General features: G+C 39.0%; 3 protein-coding genes across 3 annotated transcripts; all 3 read left to right on the top strand.

The window, feature by feature from the left end:
• The first annotated feature begins 1,827 nt into the window (after positions 1-1,827).
• LOC116212948 (aldose 1-epimerase-like) lies at positions 1,828-4,964 on the top strand. Its single transcript, XM_031547712.1, has 5 exons — positions 1,828-2,231; positions 2,374-2,423; positions 3,512-3,635; positions 3,786-3,893; positions 4,082-4,964. The coding sequence occupies exons 1-5, from the start codon at positions 2,033-2,035 to the stop codon at positions 4,705-4,707; spliced, it is 1,107 nt and encodes a 368-aa protein (XP_031403572.1). The 5' UTR covers positions 1,828-2,032; the 3' UTR covers positions 4,708-4,964.
• Positions 4,965-6,044: 1,080 nt separating this feature from the next.
• LOC116212788 (3-dehydroquinate synthase homolog) lies at positions 6,045-9,454 on the top strand. Its single transcript, XM_031547484.1, has 10 exons — positions 6,045-6,181; positions 6,265-6,525; positions 7,088-7,254; positions 7,432-7,530; positions 7,688-7,756; positions 7,934-8,074; positions 8,172-8,261; positions 8,377-8,544; positions 9,048-9,132; positions 9,235-9,454. The coding sequence occupies exons 1-10, from the start codon at positions 6,097-6,099 to the stop codon at positions 9,360-9,362; spliced, it is 1,293 nt and encodes a 430-aa protein (XP_031403344.1). The 5' UTR covers positions 6,045-6,096; the 3' UTR covers positions 9,363-9,454.
• Positions 9,455-12,590: 3,136 nt separating this feature from the next.
• On the top strand, positions 12,591-14,984 carry LOC116214770 (probable beta-1,3-galactosyltransferase 8). Its single transcript, XM_031550228.1, has 8 exons — positions 12,591-13,017; positions 13,141-13,196; positions 13,291-13,484; positions 13,596-13,853; positions 13,944-14,031; positions 14,115-14,240; positions 14,342-14,451; positions 14,549-14,984. Exons 1-8 carry the CDS (start codon positions 12,787-12,789, stop codon positions 14,695-14,697), a joined length of 1,212 nt encoding a protein of 403 aa, XP_031406088.1. The 5' UTR covers positions 12,591-12,786; the 3' UTR covers positions 14,698-14,984.
• The last annotated feature ends 2,415 nt before the right edge of the window (positions 14,985-17,399 follow it).

Here is a 17,399-nt window from a genome sequence, read left to right as displayed (position 1 = left end):
TGTTTTCTTTTTACAATAATAAGCAACTCTATTTATGAAAAACCATTTCATATGTAACTAATTATGGTCAATGGCAAAAGAAAAACTAAATATGGTGCACATTACCTTTTGAGAGGTCGATGTTTTTGGACAGTTAAAAATCCCTGGTGACTGCTCTTGGAGTTGGAGGAAGATACTTCAGCTCAGGGATCTCATCTTTTGATCAGTTACAAGCCTGGGGCAGGTAGTAATGTGTTCTTTTGGCATGATGCATGGCTTCCTGTTGGCCCTCTGATTGGATATTGTACGAATGTTCTTGCTGGTTTTCCCTCCATTTCTCGAGATTCTAAGTTAGCTGCAGTGTATAGAAGGGGGCAATGGCATTGGCCTAGGACCTCCAACTCTCAAGGAGCTCATATGATGGACATGGCAGCTAGAATATCCACCTCTGACAGGGATGCAGTCATATGGAGACCGGATCGAAAGGGGAGCTTCACTTCTAAAAGCGCTTGGGAGCACACTTGTGAGAGAAGTTACGGTGTTACGTGGACAAAAGCCATATGGTTCACAGGTCATGTACCTCGGGTGTCTTTTATTTGTTGGCTAGCTTGGATGAACAGACTTGTCACAAGGGATTGGCTACTCAAATAGGAATACTTCGGTCCAAGTAAGTCATTGCGAGTTTTGTAAGCAACAGCTGGAGACGCGAGAGCACTTCTTCTTTTCCTGCGATGTCACTAAAAGAATATGGATGAGTGTGCTTGGCAGAGCTGGTATTCATAAGAATGTAGTTGATTGGGCCTCAGAATCAACATGGATCATCTCTCAAAAGGGTGCAACTCTTGATATTAATATAAAAAAGTTGCTTTGGAGTCACTATGTCTCCTATGTGTGGCTAGAGAGGAATAGCCGGATATTTCCTTTCAAAGTAAATCCAAGACAGTAGCAGAGATGGTTAATCAAATTGTTTTTGCTGTCAAGATGGAGAACATGACATCATGACAACACCAAAGCTTCAGTTTAAGCTTTTGAGGTCATCCTTCGCTGGAAATCTAGGAATTGAAGCTTCTATATTACAATTTTGAGTTTCTAATAGTTGTTATTTTGCTGTTGGCTCAGTTGTTGAGCTCTGGTTCTGCGATGTACTTGGTAAACTTTGTGCATATTTTTTGAGTTGAGTAATGCGAAGTTTCACCACGGTTCCCAAAAAAAGAAGAAGAAGAAGAATTAGATATGGTGACTATGTTTTCGATATTGAGCGTGCCCAATGAGTTATATTATGAACAGTCATTAAATAAAAATTCAAACAAACACGTTATTATGATAAGGTATTTTTATTATAATAAGTTGTTGTCATTTTGCAGATATATGACATCACAGAAAATTTTAAAAAAATTATCCAGATAAAGAATAATTTTTTTTACATCATCTGAAAAATTATTATCTCATATAATTGTAGACCTGTGTAGTGTGTATGACATGAGTGTGTTGCAATAGTAGCAATAATTAGAAGTACAGATACTTTTGAAAAAAAAAAGAAGAAGAATGGAGTAGTGGGAGGACACGTATATCGATTAGGGATGACGGAGTTTTAAATTCGATTCTCCTTAGTGATATTATTTGTATTTTTTTAATTAATTTTATTAAATGCACGTGACTTTCTTATAAGAAAAAAAGAAAAATCTCTACGAATTATCCCGAAATCATAGCAATAATTCAATCAACAAAGGAAGTCAAACCAACTGGAGGACACCAATGGAGTTTTCTATTTTCTTTTTTTTTTCCCTTCTTTTATTGTGAAAAGAAAACACTAAACTCTCTCTCATCTCTCTTCGTCGTTCCTACTTCCAATGTACGCCCGATATTCTCTCTGTCTCCACTCTCACTGCTATAATTAGCTTCCCATTTTTAAGCACATGAGATGATCAGAACGCCCTTCAAAGCAGCATACCTCTCCCCCCCTTACCTTACCCACTCGCATTGATACCAAATCAACCATTATCTTCTTCTTCCTTTCTTCTTCTCCTTCTTCTTCTTCTTTACCTTCCTCAAAATGACCAGGACCTTTAACCTTATTTCGATCTTCTTCTTCGTTCTCGCTCTTACTTCCGCTAATGGTAGCTCGTCCGGATCGGAAGCCAGCCATGGCAAGGAGGAGATTGGGGTCTACGAGCTCAAGAAAGGCAATGTGACAATGAAAGTAACCAATTGGGGCGCCACCATTATGTCCCTCGTTTTGCCCGACAAGAAAGGTCGGTCTCACCATATACGTATTTATATGTACACATATTTTATGCATTAGTGAATACGTTGTTTCTTCATTCCTTCTTCTTCCTCCGGTAATTGATGATTTCTCCTCTTATTGGTTGCCCTGTTTTCCCCTGCGTCGTTCAGGAAAGCTCGATGATGTGGTTCTCGGGTACGATTCCGCCAAGGATTATAAGGTTAGATAAGATTCCTTACTTCGTCTTTTAAATAAATCAAGGAGCAATAACTTCACATTCGTTTTGCTTCTATCGTTCAAACGATTGAAGCTTTCAAAAGGATCAGCCAGTTAAGAAATCACCCCTTTCTCGACTGTTTATCATTCTTTCTTTTTCTTTTATTCTGATTATTACCAGATTAAAAAATTTTCCATTTATCTAAATATATATTGTGATCGCTCCGTATCTAAATTTTCTGTTCACTGAAAAAGATAAGTAAAATATATGCCTAAAATTACTAATAATAGTCTTGTTTAATAAAATGCTCTTTTTTAGTAATAAAATTTGTTGGATAATAATAAAATTATAATTCGTGAGTGATAAGTAGTAATATTACGAGAAAACCTTTTTAATTTTCTGTTATAAAAAAGACTCATGTGGAAATAAAAAAAAGCTAATAAACGAGTATGGATGATCTCATTTTAAGAGTCGGAACCGGAATGTCTAGGAGAATTTCTTGGTGTTTAGCAAAACCGAGCCATCAATGAAAAAGAACCGTTTGTTTGGTCTGTAGAATATACGTAGACACGACAAATGAAACATGAGCGTTGTTCCAAAACTAGCTGTACTTTTCTGTCCTATGTGCCCATTTTTGGTCTATCTCAATAATCAAGTGGTCTTACCAAATCATAGAGAGGGATTAAATATCTTAATGTTAAAAAAATTATATCTTAATGTTACTTTAATTGATTATGATTGCTCTGTTTACGACAAGGACGCCCGAGGACGTTATATTATTATTATCTCACTAGAAATGGAGGAAGGCGAATCTTATTTATCTCGTTAGTTTATGAATTTATCAGCTTTTCTTGTTTGACCATTGCTTGGTCGAGATATGATGAGAGATTGAATAAATAAATCGGCCATTCGACATTAAGTAATTTGGAAGGGCGACTGATAATCAAGACACAACAATTTATTTAGTTTTTAAGTCATCAGTACTAAAATTAATCATATTATTGAATCAGATTTGCAATAATCTTGTATACAATGAGTCCAACAATTCATACACGAATGGTGTGATTGATGCGACAGCTCTTGTGATTCAGAATGATTCGACTTACTTTGGATCCGTGGTTGGGAGGGTCGCGAACAGAATAGCAAATGCTCAGTTCACTCTCAACGGGACCAAATACAAACTTGTCCCGAACGAAGGCAAAAACATGCTCCATGGTACAATATTTGAATATGATTCCTCCTCTCCTGTTTATGTTTAATATTTTGGTTCCTTTAGGATGACAATTGATCTAAATTTTCACTATAATATATTCCCTAGAATTTATGTTTTCTTCTGGATTATTAATTGGATGTTTTGCACAATAGGTGGTCCTAAGGGTTTCAGTGATGTCGCTTGGAAAGTGAGTAGATACGAGAAAGATGGTCGGGCACCTCACATCGTATTCAAATATCTCAGCAAGGATGGTGAAGAAGGTAAGATCGAATCACGTTGTTTCATCATATCTATCCAACAACGCAATTAACATTTTGATAACAGCTTCAGAGATAAATCATCGACTGATCCCTAATCACATTATAAGAACGGATTTTACCGGAATGTTTCAATCGTTTGCTCCTAGCTCTAACCAGAAAATCTCTCTTTTTCTTACTATTTCTGGCAGGATTTCCTGGAAACCTGCGCATAACGGTCTCCTATACCCTGCTGGGAGATGATAAGCTGAGCATATCGATGAAGGCTAAGGCCTTAGACAAGGTGACCCCCGCGAACCTAGCCCAGCACACGTACTGGAACCTCGGAGGTCACAACAGCGGCGATATCCTATCCGAAGAGATCCAAATCCTTGGATCCCACATCACACCCACGGATTCCCTTCTCATCCCGACGGGGCAGATCTCTCCTGTCAAGGGGACACCTTATGATTTCCTACAGCCCCACCAGATAGGATCCCAGATTAAGTCCCTGCCTAAGGGCTTCGACATAAATTACGTCCTCGACAGGGCTGAGGGGAGCAAATCCCTGCAGAAGGCAGCAGTGGTCCACGACAAGAGATCGGGACGTGTCATGGAGTTATACACGAACCAGCCCGGGGTGCAGTTCTACACGGGGAGCATGCTCAAGGATGTCAAGGGGAAGGGCGGGTGCGTGTATAAGGCTCACGCGGCTCTGTGCTTGGAGACCCAGAAGTTTCCTGACTCCGTGAACCACCCGAACTTCCCTTCGGAGATAGTTAACCCTGGACAGACGTACAATCATATCATGCTCTTCAAGTTTTCGGTCAAGCCGTAAATATAGAATAGGCTGTTTAGCTTGATTCTGAAGTTAGATTCAGAGAGATGAGCAATTAAGCTGGAGAAGTGCTAAGGTCTGTAGTTTTCTTGTGTGCATTGAGAGTATTTGAGATCCCCCCTCCCTCCCCTTTCACATATGCTTCTAATAGCAAGAGAGAGTGAGGGGATGGTGTGTGGAGAATAATAAGGTTTTCTCTTTTCATTTATGTTATGTATCTTATGATTTATTGAGAAATGAGTTTTTTGTTCTGATAATATCTTTTGTTTTTCGATAATTTGTTTTGATAATATGAATTGAAATAGAAGTTGATGGGATATATGATTAGAGTAATTAGTTTTCTACCTGTGAGGGTAAAAGGATGCAAGAGTGAGGTTTTAGAGAAAAAAAAAAACAAACTTATAAAAAAAATACTTAGAACATCTTCAATGGGATTCCTAAATCTCAATAATGGGATTCCTAAATCTCAATTTCGGGAGTCCACTAAGTACCATATGAACGCCACGTCACAAATTGGAACTCGCCACTCCAATAAATGGGACCAACTAGGATCCCTTTTTCGGTTTATATGATTTTCATGTGAGACCAATGGCATGTTTCTTAAAATAATATTAATTTAAAGAAACAACTCCAATCACTGCTAGAATTCACGCCAATTCCAACGGGTCAATCCGTCGAAAAATCGTCGAGAAAGCAGTTTTTGAACGGATTTCCAACGGAAATAAGTATGTTGAAAACCGGGCATTGGAAGCTTTTTGATGGATTTTTCGACAGGCGGAAGCCCATTGAAAAGCTTTCCGATGGAATAGGGCATTGGATTTTTGATGGCCAATCCAACAAAATTTGGCATTGGAAATTTCCAACGGAATTCCGACAGGCACTGCGACAGAAAAGGTCCGCCCGTCGGAAAGCTTTTCGACAGAATAGGGTGTTGGATATCTGACGAAATTTGGCGTCGGAAAATTCCGATGACTCTTTCGATGGGCACAGCGATGGGCTCTAGCAAGACTTCACGCTTAGTCACGGTTTAAATGAAAGTGTACTACACTACAGACTAAATATTATAGCACTAATTTAGCCAAAATGAGATTTATAAGAATTTTTTGAATAAAAAGGGTAAACTATCTCTTTTTTGCGGTATACAGAAAGGGTAAACTTATAAAGACTACAAGTGTAGTTCTCTCTAAAAACTAAAAAGAGGTTTGAAAATTTGTGGTTTTTTTTTTCCTACCAAACAAGTTTTTTTTTTTTTTTTTTGTGTAATTTAGTTTCCCCTTCTTTTCCGGCTTTCAACTGACAAAGATTAAAGCCCAATTTGCAAACGGGGCCCAAAGCCCATCACACTCTTCTTCACTAGCTGCTCTCTCTCTCTCTCTGCAACGAGCAACAATGGCTGCTCCTGCACTGTTGTCACCTCCTCGTGCTTCTCCTGCCACAATTTCCAGACACCTCCCCTGCCGGGCTCCCAAGACAGGTTCTTTTCACTCCACCCTGTTTGTCCCTTTAGCAAACCATAGCCTACCCATTTTTCTCCTTTAATCTTACTCATCTATGCAGAGAAATGGAATAAATGCAGATTGAGGTCCCCGGAACTTCGCTGGGTTTCTTCTGACAGTACAAGCGGCAGCAGTCCACGGTTGCCCAAGTCCCCTTTTACGACAATGTGCTCCAAGGACGCGTCCATTTCTCCGGACACGTTCGAGGGAAAGAAGAGGGTCTGGATTTGGACAGAGAACAAGCAGGTGATGACGGCTGCTGTGGAGAGGGGATGGAACACTTTCTTGTTTACACGCCCAGAACTTGCAGATGACTGGTCATGTAAGCTTATCAAATTCAAAACCCAGCATGTCTTGTCTTGATTCTTTTGGCTGTTGCTCTTTTACGAGGAATCATCGGAAAATGGTATGCTATCTTTAGTCCAGTTTGATCGAGAGTACACTGGAAGTTAGGTGAGAGGGGGTGAGAAATCGTGTCGCGTTTTGGCTGATGATATGAAGCTTAGGTTGTTAGCAGTATATGCCCCGGAAGCAATATAAGGGCTTCGCAATGTAAAGGCTCAAGCTTGTAGCTGCAGATGGAAGCCCGGTGTTATCTATTGTTGGATCAGTTGAGGCTACCAAGTGTTTCTGGTGGCTGCGTCATGTTCTACACGGGAGTTTCCTAATTTCCCGGTAGTTGATGAGGGTAGAATTGGGGATCATCTAATCATTTCTAAAGGGTTCCTATACTTTCATGTGTATAGAGGTCCGTTTTGCGCTTGGTTTGTATCTAAAGTTGATGCTTTGAGGCTTATTTGATGTTTTAGTCAAGTATTTGGTAATTTGAGTACTTTCAGCTTAAGTGTCTTGAAGTTTCTGTACAAGGTTCATGCTTCGTGCAGCGATTGCTATGATACAACCCCTTTTTATCAAAGATGGACTTCTTGTTGATGGAGAGGAGAAAACAGTTGCCACAATTATTGAGGTTTCAACTGCGGAAGGATTACAGAGGCTCCACCCTGAGGATGGGCAGCCACAAAATATTGTCTTAGATTTGCTAGATTGGCAGGTATGAATTTTATCCCCCAGGTTATCTTGTTTTGAACCTTTTCTCATCTTACAGTCAGTAGTTAATACTAACCTCACCTGTAATAGATGCATGTGGGAATGTCCAAGTTGAGACTCTGAATTAGCAGGCAAGCTTTTTAGTTGGTCCCTGATTTTGGCCTTCTGTGGTGTTTCTTAGGTAATCCCAGCAGAAAACATTGTGGCAACATTTCAAGGAAGTCAGAAGACTGTTTTTGCCATTTCAAAAACCCCAACAGAAGCACGAACCTTCCTCGAGGTAGTATTTCAGCAATATATGTACATGGAAATAGCTAGAAGAAAATAAAGTTTAAGAATCGTAAACGTTGCATAGTTTTTTATTTCTGCTCTTTGTTTTATTCTCAACTATTCAGTCTTGGCTTTAGAGTTAGCCTCATAATTTGCCTTGTATTCAGGCCCTGGAGCAAGGTCTTGGTGGAGTCGTCTTAAAGGCTCAAGACACTGAGGCTGTAATTGATCTGAAGGTGATTTTTTTTGGAAAGATATTGCATCTTGGAAAATGGGGATTTGTTTTGCTTCTTCCTACCCTGTGCTTGTAGTTGATCTAAAGGTGATTTGTTTTTTTTTTTAAGATATTGCTTCTTGGAAAATGGGGATTTGTTTTGCTTCTTCCGACCCCGTGCTGAAAAATATTATATCAGGACTATTTTGATAGAAGAGATGAAGTGAGGAACCGATTGAGCCTAACCAAGGCTTCAATAATCCGGATTTCTACAGCTGGGATGGGTGATCGAGTGTGTGTAGATCTCTGCAGTCTCATGAGACCTGGTGAAGGGCTTCTGGTATGGTTTTTAATTTATTGTTTCTGGGTTGTCTGTTCTACTAGTTAGTCAATAATCTTGTGTAGCCTTCATTCACATGAATTACTTCTCTTAGTAGGTCGGATCTTTTGCAAGGGGACTCTTCCTGGTTCATTCTGAGTGCTTGGAATCCAATTACATCTCCAGCAGACCATTCCGAGTCAATGCCGTAAGTTGGAGTCCCCACTCCTGATTCAAATTGATTCTCTCTGGGGGAGAACAGTCTAGTGTCCCAGTGGATTATATGTATAGGAGATTGAAGAACTTTACATTCCTATGTCTAGGGACCAGTGCATTCCTATGTTGCTGTCCCAGGAGGAAGAACTTGCTATCTTTCCGAGCTAAAGACGGGCAAAGAGGTGTTAGTTGTTGATCATGAAGGATTTCAAAGAACAGCCATTGTGGGACGCGTAAAGATTGAGACTCGACCATTAATACTGGTGGAGACAAAGGTTTGTCATAATGTATACCCAATCGCTGCCCTTCCTCAACTCAACGAAAAACATATCCATAACCTGTTAATTAAAGGGATTTCTCGTGTTCTTAGTTTCTAGAAAACAAAATCTGGTTTGGGTGTTCTTCATTCGTGGAAACTTTGATGGGGAAATTTCCAAGTTATCTTAAAAAAAGGAAGGGCCATCTCGTGGAATTGATTACATAGGTGGAAAACATTGGGACTGTGGGAGGATTGAGCTGATGTTGACTCACTGGTTTCTTAAAGGCTTTAGCTAGTACTGCCTGAAGAAAGAAATTAGATTGAACCAGTAGGAAGGTCTATTGACATTGACAATGCATTTCGAGCATGGTATAATGTTTTTGCCTTGTTTTCCATCTTTTCTAAAAGTAGGAAAACTGTGCAATCAGCTCCGCATCATTTGACACGAAATGTCAAATTTCATTTCGCCATTTCGTTCCTCATCATTGAGAATCTATATGGAATGTGTGCGACCTGCAGGTTGACTCCTCGGATAGTCATACTGTTTACAGCATTTTCCTGCAAAATGCAGAAACCGTTGCCTTAATCTCTCCCTCTGACAAAGGTCCGTGCTAGTCGAGCTTTCTGTTTTCATGGAATTCTGAAATTTCTCTTCATTGACTACTTTGTGAGTTTCTTCTGAGAACTGCCTGCCTCTGTCTCACAGGAAATGGAACACATGGAACAGTGATCCCCGTGACCTCGCTGAAGGTTGGAGACGAAATCTTGTTGAGAGTTCAGGGAGGAGCCCGCCACACCGGAATAGAGATTCAGGAATTTATTGTTGAGAACTGAACTGTGAAAAATTGGGAAACTTCTGTATCCGTACTTGCAATTTGCTAATTAACTTTGAAATGGAACAAAACACCGTAATGTTCACAACCAAACTAGATTCCAACTCGTCAGGCATGAGTTAATAGGTTCAACCGAGGATCCCATGGATCAAAACGGGTTACTGAGTTAGTTCATAAAACCATTTAACCTAACTTACCCAAGGTTACAAAAACTATAGCTGTAGAAGAAAGGACCACATATACTGAGAAATATTCATTTAATTTAATAAATATGAGGAGAGAGGGATGCATAGTCTAAAATTTAAACAATTAGCCGTGCACTGTGAAGAAAGATGATTGACAAGTTTAGAGATACTCTGAACAGAATCGACGTGAGACGTACTTAAACTCCGATCGGCTTAAACTCTGATCGGAATCAATGGTGATCAACATAGATCTTCCTCCGAACAAGCCAACAATGTATATTTCAAAACTATTGAACAAAACCATTGCGACACAGAAGCTCCGGGGATCGATTTCATTGAATGTCACTGATCATCAACCATTGGAATAAGTCGCAAGTTAATTTAACCGTGAACCAGTTAGGCAATGCGAAAGATTCCTACCTTTGTGGACCTTCCCTTCGTAGCCCCTACTACACCTAAGTCGGTTGGACGAATCCTTCCCCCCCTCCCCGAGCCTCCATTGTCAAGAGAAAGTCTTCTATATAATGGTCCCCGCTAAGCCTCCAGCATCAAAGAGAAAGTCTTCTATATAACGGGACCATATCTATGGAAGTTCAGTAGGCATCTCGCGTAAATATTAACACAAGATTAGCATGGAATCAATGATTAAGATGTCATTGATCCCATTTTTCTTTCAGAAATTGTTACGTTTAAAATTTTCACTTTATTTCCCCAATTTTTGTTTTTCCCCCCTTTGTGGGTGAAACCAATTATTGTTTTTCGTAGTAAATAGCGCATGAACAAAAAAATTATTTGGAAAAAAAAAAAACAGAAGGAAACATCAAGGTTTAGAAGCGAATAGAAGAAGGAAAAAAAATAAGGAGATAGCGGATGAGAAATCAAATCTAAAACCTCTTCTCTTGAGTCGAGAGCGAGTGTCACTATATTAAAACTCCATTTCTCGAGCTCTCACTCTATTTGGAATGTTAAATTATTTACAGTTGTCCTTATAGCTGTGTCGAGAGCTTCGCAGGACCTGTGTAAAGAGTTACAGGTATATAATAAAAAAATATTTTATTAAAAAAAGAGAGCTTGGTGCAATTAAAATACCTAACTTGTCATCAAAAGATCTTGAGTTTTTCCTTTTCTTTTTTGTTTTTTAAAGCAATGAGACTTTTTTGTGTCTTTATATTTTTCTTCCCTCAATATATTCCTTTCTAAATCCATGATTCTCTTTTATAATGAAAGAAAAAAAAAATATGAGTTTATTTCGGACTGCTTGACTTTAAGTATCTTTTTTTAATTTTTAAATAGTTTTTGTATCTATTTTCCTTGAACTGCATGCCCTCAACTATACTAATACTAGCTACCAAAATGGGATACCTTGATTCTTAACTCCACATTTATCATTCCATCAGCTATTTGTGCAGTCGTCAGCGTTGCAATTAGTGGACTTTTGTTAGGCTTAAATCCATCCCAGCCATGAATTGTTTGAAATATTAGGCACATATCGTGTTTGCTTAATAGATACTTCCTTTGTAAAAAGAGGACGAATACGTCAATTGTTTGATTAATTGATTTTTCTTGCCCTAGCTGGTTAATTTGCACTATAGTTTATGCCCTCCACAGGCTTCAATGGCCTTCGGTTGCTTCAGCAATTTTATGGACTTGGCAAGGGGTTAGAGCAAGAAAAGACAGAAAGGAACTTTTCTTTTCTTTTCTTTTATTTATTTATTTATTTATTTGCTTAAAAAGAAAGGTTCGTGGACTTAGTACAAAGAAATTTTATTGACCAGAATCAACCAGAACCTCTCTTTTTTTTCTTTTTTTCTTTTTTTTTTTTCGGTTGCAAAGGATGTATATAACTTCTTTTTAGACGAGAGTCCCCTTCTCATAGAAAGAATCCCCACATTTTCTCTTTACGGGCTTGGATTGAGGGAGAGGAATAAATGTGTATTAGAAAACTTGAAGATGAAAAAGCTTTGCTAGATAAAGATGTTCAGTTTCCAAGTAAAGGTAACCGGACATGAAATGCTGGCTTGCTCATAGATGTTACCGGTTCTTCGGCAACCATCGGGTTGCATATTTTTACATATATGCTAGCAGCTAGTGAGTAATTCCAATTGCCGAAACGAGGCATAGTTAATTACAGAAGCGCATGCGTATGTTGGGCTCATGCATACCTAAATATCACCATAGTCTACAAGTTAGGTTAGGTTTATCTCCATTGTAATTAATTCTTCCCCTGCCAGCCATAACATGTGTTATGTTGATTAAACGTGCTGTGATCTCCATAATCTCTTGCCCATGTACATGTATTATAGATATAATTAAGAGATGCATCACACATGTCGATCGGTACATTGACGGGAGCATGGCACATGACAAGACACCAAAGAAAGAAGAAGAGCGAGGCTCCGGCCCTGTCAATTGAATTGCTAGTGGTTATAACAAGACAGTTTGTTGAATCACGTAAACTGCATGATCAAACTACCATTATCGACGGAGCTGTGCTTCCATCTAAAATCATGCATCAGCAATACTAGAATTTGAAACAAAGACAGATCTCTTTGCGTTCCGGGGTGGTAATCTCTGTTCACATCACGTACGTATCTGATTGTACCTTCATCTTCCTAATTGTTTCTCAACTATCGTCTCGTAGGGCTATGTTTCTCTTACGTTGCTGCAACTTGCAATAGCTCTGATTACATCGTCTTCAAGCTCGGTAGGTGATGACCGATATCCAATATCAATGTCCACGAGTTCTTTTCTTGTCATTGCTTTTTTCGTTACGCAAAGCACCACACTTGGTATATTAAAATCTTTATTTGGCGAATGGAAGGAAGGACAAGAAAACGGAACATGAGATCATACCTTTATATGTCATTCTATACAGTTATATATGTTCCTAGCCAATTAGCTTATCAGCAAAATTATGGAAAAAAAGGAAACAGAACATGATATCATAATCTTCCCTATCTGTCCCTTTCGATCGCTTTACCCACATAACGTGAGATTGCTGATTTGATTTTTGGGGGCTAGAAAATTAATGATGTTAACCACATCTTCCTTAAAAAGAATTTGGATAGTGACGTTATGATTCAACCTCTCGAACTTCCTGTACTAACAAGAGAAAGCACCTGCTATAAATACGTATCCGTTCTCGATGAGCAGCTTTAACATACATGAGCTGATCCTCTACATTTTTCGTGCCCTTTTTGAATCAGGAAACAAGCAGGCCGTTTGTTCGTGAGATTTTCAATGGTTAAAATTTGGCCAGGGCAACTGGAAAACGAGTCCAGGAAGATGCGTGGAAGGCCACTTTCGGGGAGAATTATGTTAGTCCTATGCATTGCGAGCTTCTTTGCCGGGTCGCTCTTTCCTAGCCAAACATGGAATCACCCTTCCCCGAGCAATAGTAGGGAGCTGCTCGAGACTGCTAATCAGATGAGCAAGCTAGAGATCGCAGCAAAAGATTGTGAGCACAGACATGTAAGTTTCACTGTTCCGAAAATATAGGATATTCTGCCCATAGGTCACCTAGCCAAAACGATTTTTTCTTTCTTTTTGCGAGTTTTTGTTCACCTTCAAGATTCATGCTCTATCCACTTGCAGAAACTCGCTGAAGGAGGGGTCATGGAAGAAGTCAGTAAAACTCATCAAACTATCAAGTAAGCTTGGCTATGCTCTTTCCTTGCATTATTATTGGGTGTTAATACCTCAAAAGCGCCTGCTTTGTTAACTGGATTGGAACCCGAAAACAAGGTCTCTCGACAAAACAATCTCCAAACTGGAACAGGAGCTGGCAGTTGCCCGTACGAGCCAATCCTATGAGCTTGCTTTCGGTCAAAAGGAATCTAATCACAGTGTGTACAAGGCCTTTGTCGTCATCGGAATTAATACAGCTTTTAGCAGCAGGAAACGGCGGGATTCTCTCCGCAAAACATGGATGCCCAGAGGTCCTAAATTCTTTTGTCCCCTTCCACTTTGACTCATATAGGTCTTCGTTCATGATAGTCCAAACATCGACGGTGAGTCATTTATACTGCTGTGTCATGACGAAAATACAGGGGAGAAACTGAAGAAGTTGGAGAAAGAGAAGGGGATAGTGATCAGGTTCATGATTGGGCATAGCGCAACAGAAGGGGGAGTACTGGACAAGGCGATAGATGCAGAGGAGGCCATGTATGGGGACTTTCTCAGGCTCGACCATATCGAGGGCTACCACCAGCTTTCCTCAAAAACTCGTATCTACTTCTCAACTGCCTTCTCCATTTGGGATGCCGAGTTCTATGTAAAGGTGGATGACGATATCCATTTGAACTTGGGTCGGTTTTGCATCTCCTGTCCTCTCATTCTCAATTATAGCAACTAAATAGCAACTATATTTACATTTATGTTAGTGTTTCTGTTCACAGGTTCGCTAGTAAATACTCTAGCTTCATACCGATCCAAGCCCAGGATATACATCGGCTGTATGAAATCCGGGCCAGTTTTAACTCAGAAGTGAGTTTTTCATCATATGTATAATCCATGCTTGGAAGATGAATTGAAGCACTAATAATGGACGATTCATGATGACCATGCAGGGGAGTGAAGTATCGTGAGCCGGAGTACTGGAAGTTCGGGGAAGAAGGGAACAAATACTTCCGGCATGCCTCTGGCCAACTCTATGCCATATCCAGGGACCTTGCTGCCTATATTTCCGTCAACTCGTCAGTCCCTCCCAAAACAATAAGCTTATCTTTGTGCTACCGGTCTCTCTCTTTTCCTTTTTATGGACAATTATATTGGTTTCAATTTGTGGGCATTACAGGCCGATACTGCACAGGTACGCAAATGAGGATGTATCCTTAGGAGCTTGGTTAATCGGGTTGGAAGTCGAGCACGTCGACCAACACTTGATGTGTTGCGGTACTCCTCCAGGTATTGTCTAGACAATAACTGATGAATACAAAGTCCTCCGTTATCACAGCAAACTAACATTGTGCGGCAAATGAATTGTTGTACTTCTCGTATGTAGATTGCACGCTGAAGGCAGATACCGGAAATGTGTGCGTGGCATCTTATGATCAGTCGTGCAGTGGTATCTGCAACTCCGTGGAACGGATGCAGGCAATCCACAGCTCTTGTGGGGAAGGAGACAGCGCACTTTGGAATGTTGATTTATAATTTTCGAACTTACTGATGGAAGATATATCCTTCTTAACAAGACGAGAAAACCGTGATAGGAACTTGAAGTACCTTTTTTTTCCTTTTGTCTTGCAATCTATATGCATCAAGCTGATGAAGTGAATTTGTTCAAGCATTTGAGCTTATATTTCTATGTATTACATGGGTTTCGACCAAATTATTGATTATTTACAGAACATGATTTGCAGTGTCACATGGAAAGCAAGGAATGAGACTCCTCGAACGGGATTAACTGAGAGTCTAGTTTCAGTTCAGCTCGACCGACCAGTCCAATCTAGATTTTGGGAAATTATATATTGAACAAAACAAAGATAAAGAAGCAATAGGGGTCAATTCCTTTGGCCCTGACGTGTAGATCATTGGTTATGAAACATAGCAATTAATCAGAAAGTTAATTATCTTTTGGACTGATTATTAGGTAATGGAAAAGGATTCCTATCCTTGCGGAGCCCTCCCTAACCTCCGCCTGTTAGAACTAAAGCTATTTTTCTTGCAAAATTTGCCCCCCTAAAGTTTTCATTTAGCCCAATTTTGTCCCTACTGGCGTCCTATTGAAGCTACATTTTCTCCATTTTCCCTCCCTCTCATTAAAACCAAATGATTGATAATCAAGTATGAAAATCAAACATATATAACCTCTTGGTTCCGATGGTAGTGTCATGCCCGGCCCTAAATTAAAAATCTTTTCCATTAATACATAAACCAAAAACAAGTCTAGAAAAATATACAGTGCGTTTGGTTTCAGAGTTAAAATAACTGTGATTTTGATTGTGGAAAAGGACAAATGAGATGAGATTATAAATTTGACCTGAGAAATGTGTGTTTTTGTTATGTAGTGTATTGAGTTAAAGTTAAAGTAAAAATTTTTTATTTGGAAAATGTGTGTTTTTATTGTGTAGTGTGTTGAGTTAAGGTTAAAGTTAAAATTTTGAAATTTTAACTTTGAATCCAAACGGAGCCGTATAGTGTGTTTGATTTTAGAGTTGACTTGAGTTGAGTTTTTATTTTAATTGGATTGTAATGATTGTATTGTTGAATTATAAAAAAAAGTGTGAAAAATTAATGAATATTTGAGAGAATTTAGTATTAAAAATTGAATTGAGTATAATGGAAATGTATGTGAGTTTATGTATGGGGTCTACCTTTTTTACTTTGAAGAGTTGATTTTTGTTATGTAGTGAGTTGAGTTAAAGTTAGAGTAAATTTTCAAATTTACTTTTTTCTTCTTTTTTTTTGGCATAAGCAAATTCTCAACGTTGATATTGCAGGCACCACGAAAACTATAATTTCATGGAACAAACAAGTTCAAAAACAGTGAGGACGGCTGCAGCTAATGCCATACTTGTAGAAATACATTCTTTGCGTACATCTCACAATGATGCATTCTTTCTTTTCTTTTCTTTTTCTTAATTCTTTGTCTTTTGCCTTACAATAACTATCATATGATGAAACCATTTTTGATGATACCAAAACTTAACAGGGATTCATGAAATGTTGTTCATTTTATGACTTGAAAGAGGACAAAGAAACAAATGGATTCTGGGCTTTGAAAAGCATTTTCTCACAAGACAGTGGCAGTTTAAGAGGATCTCACCCCTAATGAAGGTTGCAGTGTATCTGTATTCAATAGGTAACATACGCAATCGACAATCCACAGAAGCACAAAAGACATTAATTTGTCTTTGGAATGTCAGGCAATTTCACATTGTCAAACCAAAAAACTTGTTCTGTAATAGAAATGACATGGTGGAACTCATCGAAAAGCTCACAGCACAAGCATATCCAATTCAAGACATAATTGAATATATCCAAAGAAGATTGTCCATCCCCTTCTCTTTCCATCCATCCTTTCCGGACCTCCTAGCTCTAAACCAACCTGACAAAAGGGGTCGCACCTTAGCAGTTGATACAAAGGTCCCGTACATAAACTCTCGCGTCGAAAACCAGCATTAGCTATCCCTAATGTTGGCAACCCCTAAGGTCTAACTGAAAGGTCGCGCCTTTCCGAATGTTGCCGTCTCCTAAGGTCAGTGGGCAAACTGGTTTTTCCTCTTGTCCCATTTAGACCCTCTAATTTGGATATTTTTTGGGTTCCAATTTTGCACAATGACCAGAAATTTTACAGAATGAATGTCAATAAAGCACGACAACAAACTAGGTTGTAAGCGAGAAAGCCTATTGTCGAGCTGCCTACTCTCAAGCTACTTTCAGCTCGACTCGACAAAGCTCCCAAACTCGGCTCGACATTTGACAGGTCTCCTCTTTATTCTCCTATCAATCCGAAACTTTCGATTTTATATTCCCCTCCATCAGTTTGTTATTGTTTATTTATTTATTTTGTACAAACGAACCACCTTTTGTATTTGTCATTTCATTTCCTAGGTTCATTATCGAACAAATCGATGTAAACATTTTATTTGTAATTTTACATTTTGAAAAGTTTAAACAATAATTTCTAAATAATAATCATACTAATTTTATTGAATAAAACTATAAAGGCCTCGTATTAAAATTTGGTTTTAGGCCACAAACTCTCTTGGGCTGCTCCTGATCAGTGATTGGCTGAATCTATTCATCGCTCTGTTGTCAAGTTGCCATGTTCAGGAAGTGTTTATAATGAGTTTAAGATTCATTTGACGTCTCAAGTGTGGAATTACAATATCTATTCTTATTGTGTGGTG

Source organism: Punica granatum, chromosome 7 (assembly GCF_007655135.1).
Source record: "Punica granatum isolate Tunisia-2019 chromosome 7, ASM765513v2, whole genome shotgun sequence".
NCBI lineage: Eukaryota > Viridiplantae > Streptophyta > Magnoliopsida > Myrtales > Lythraceae > Punica > Punica granatum.
Note: the sequence above shows the minus strand (reverse complement) of the source record. Positions and strands in the feature narration are given on the sequence as shown.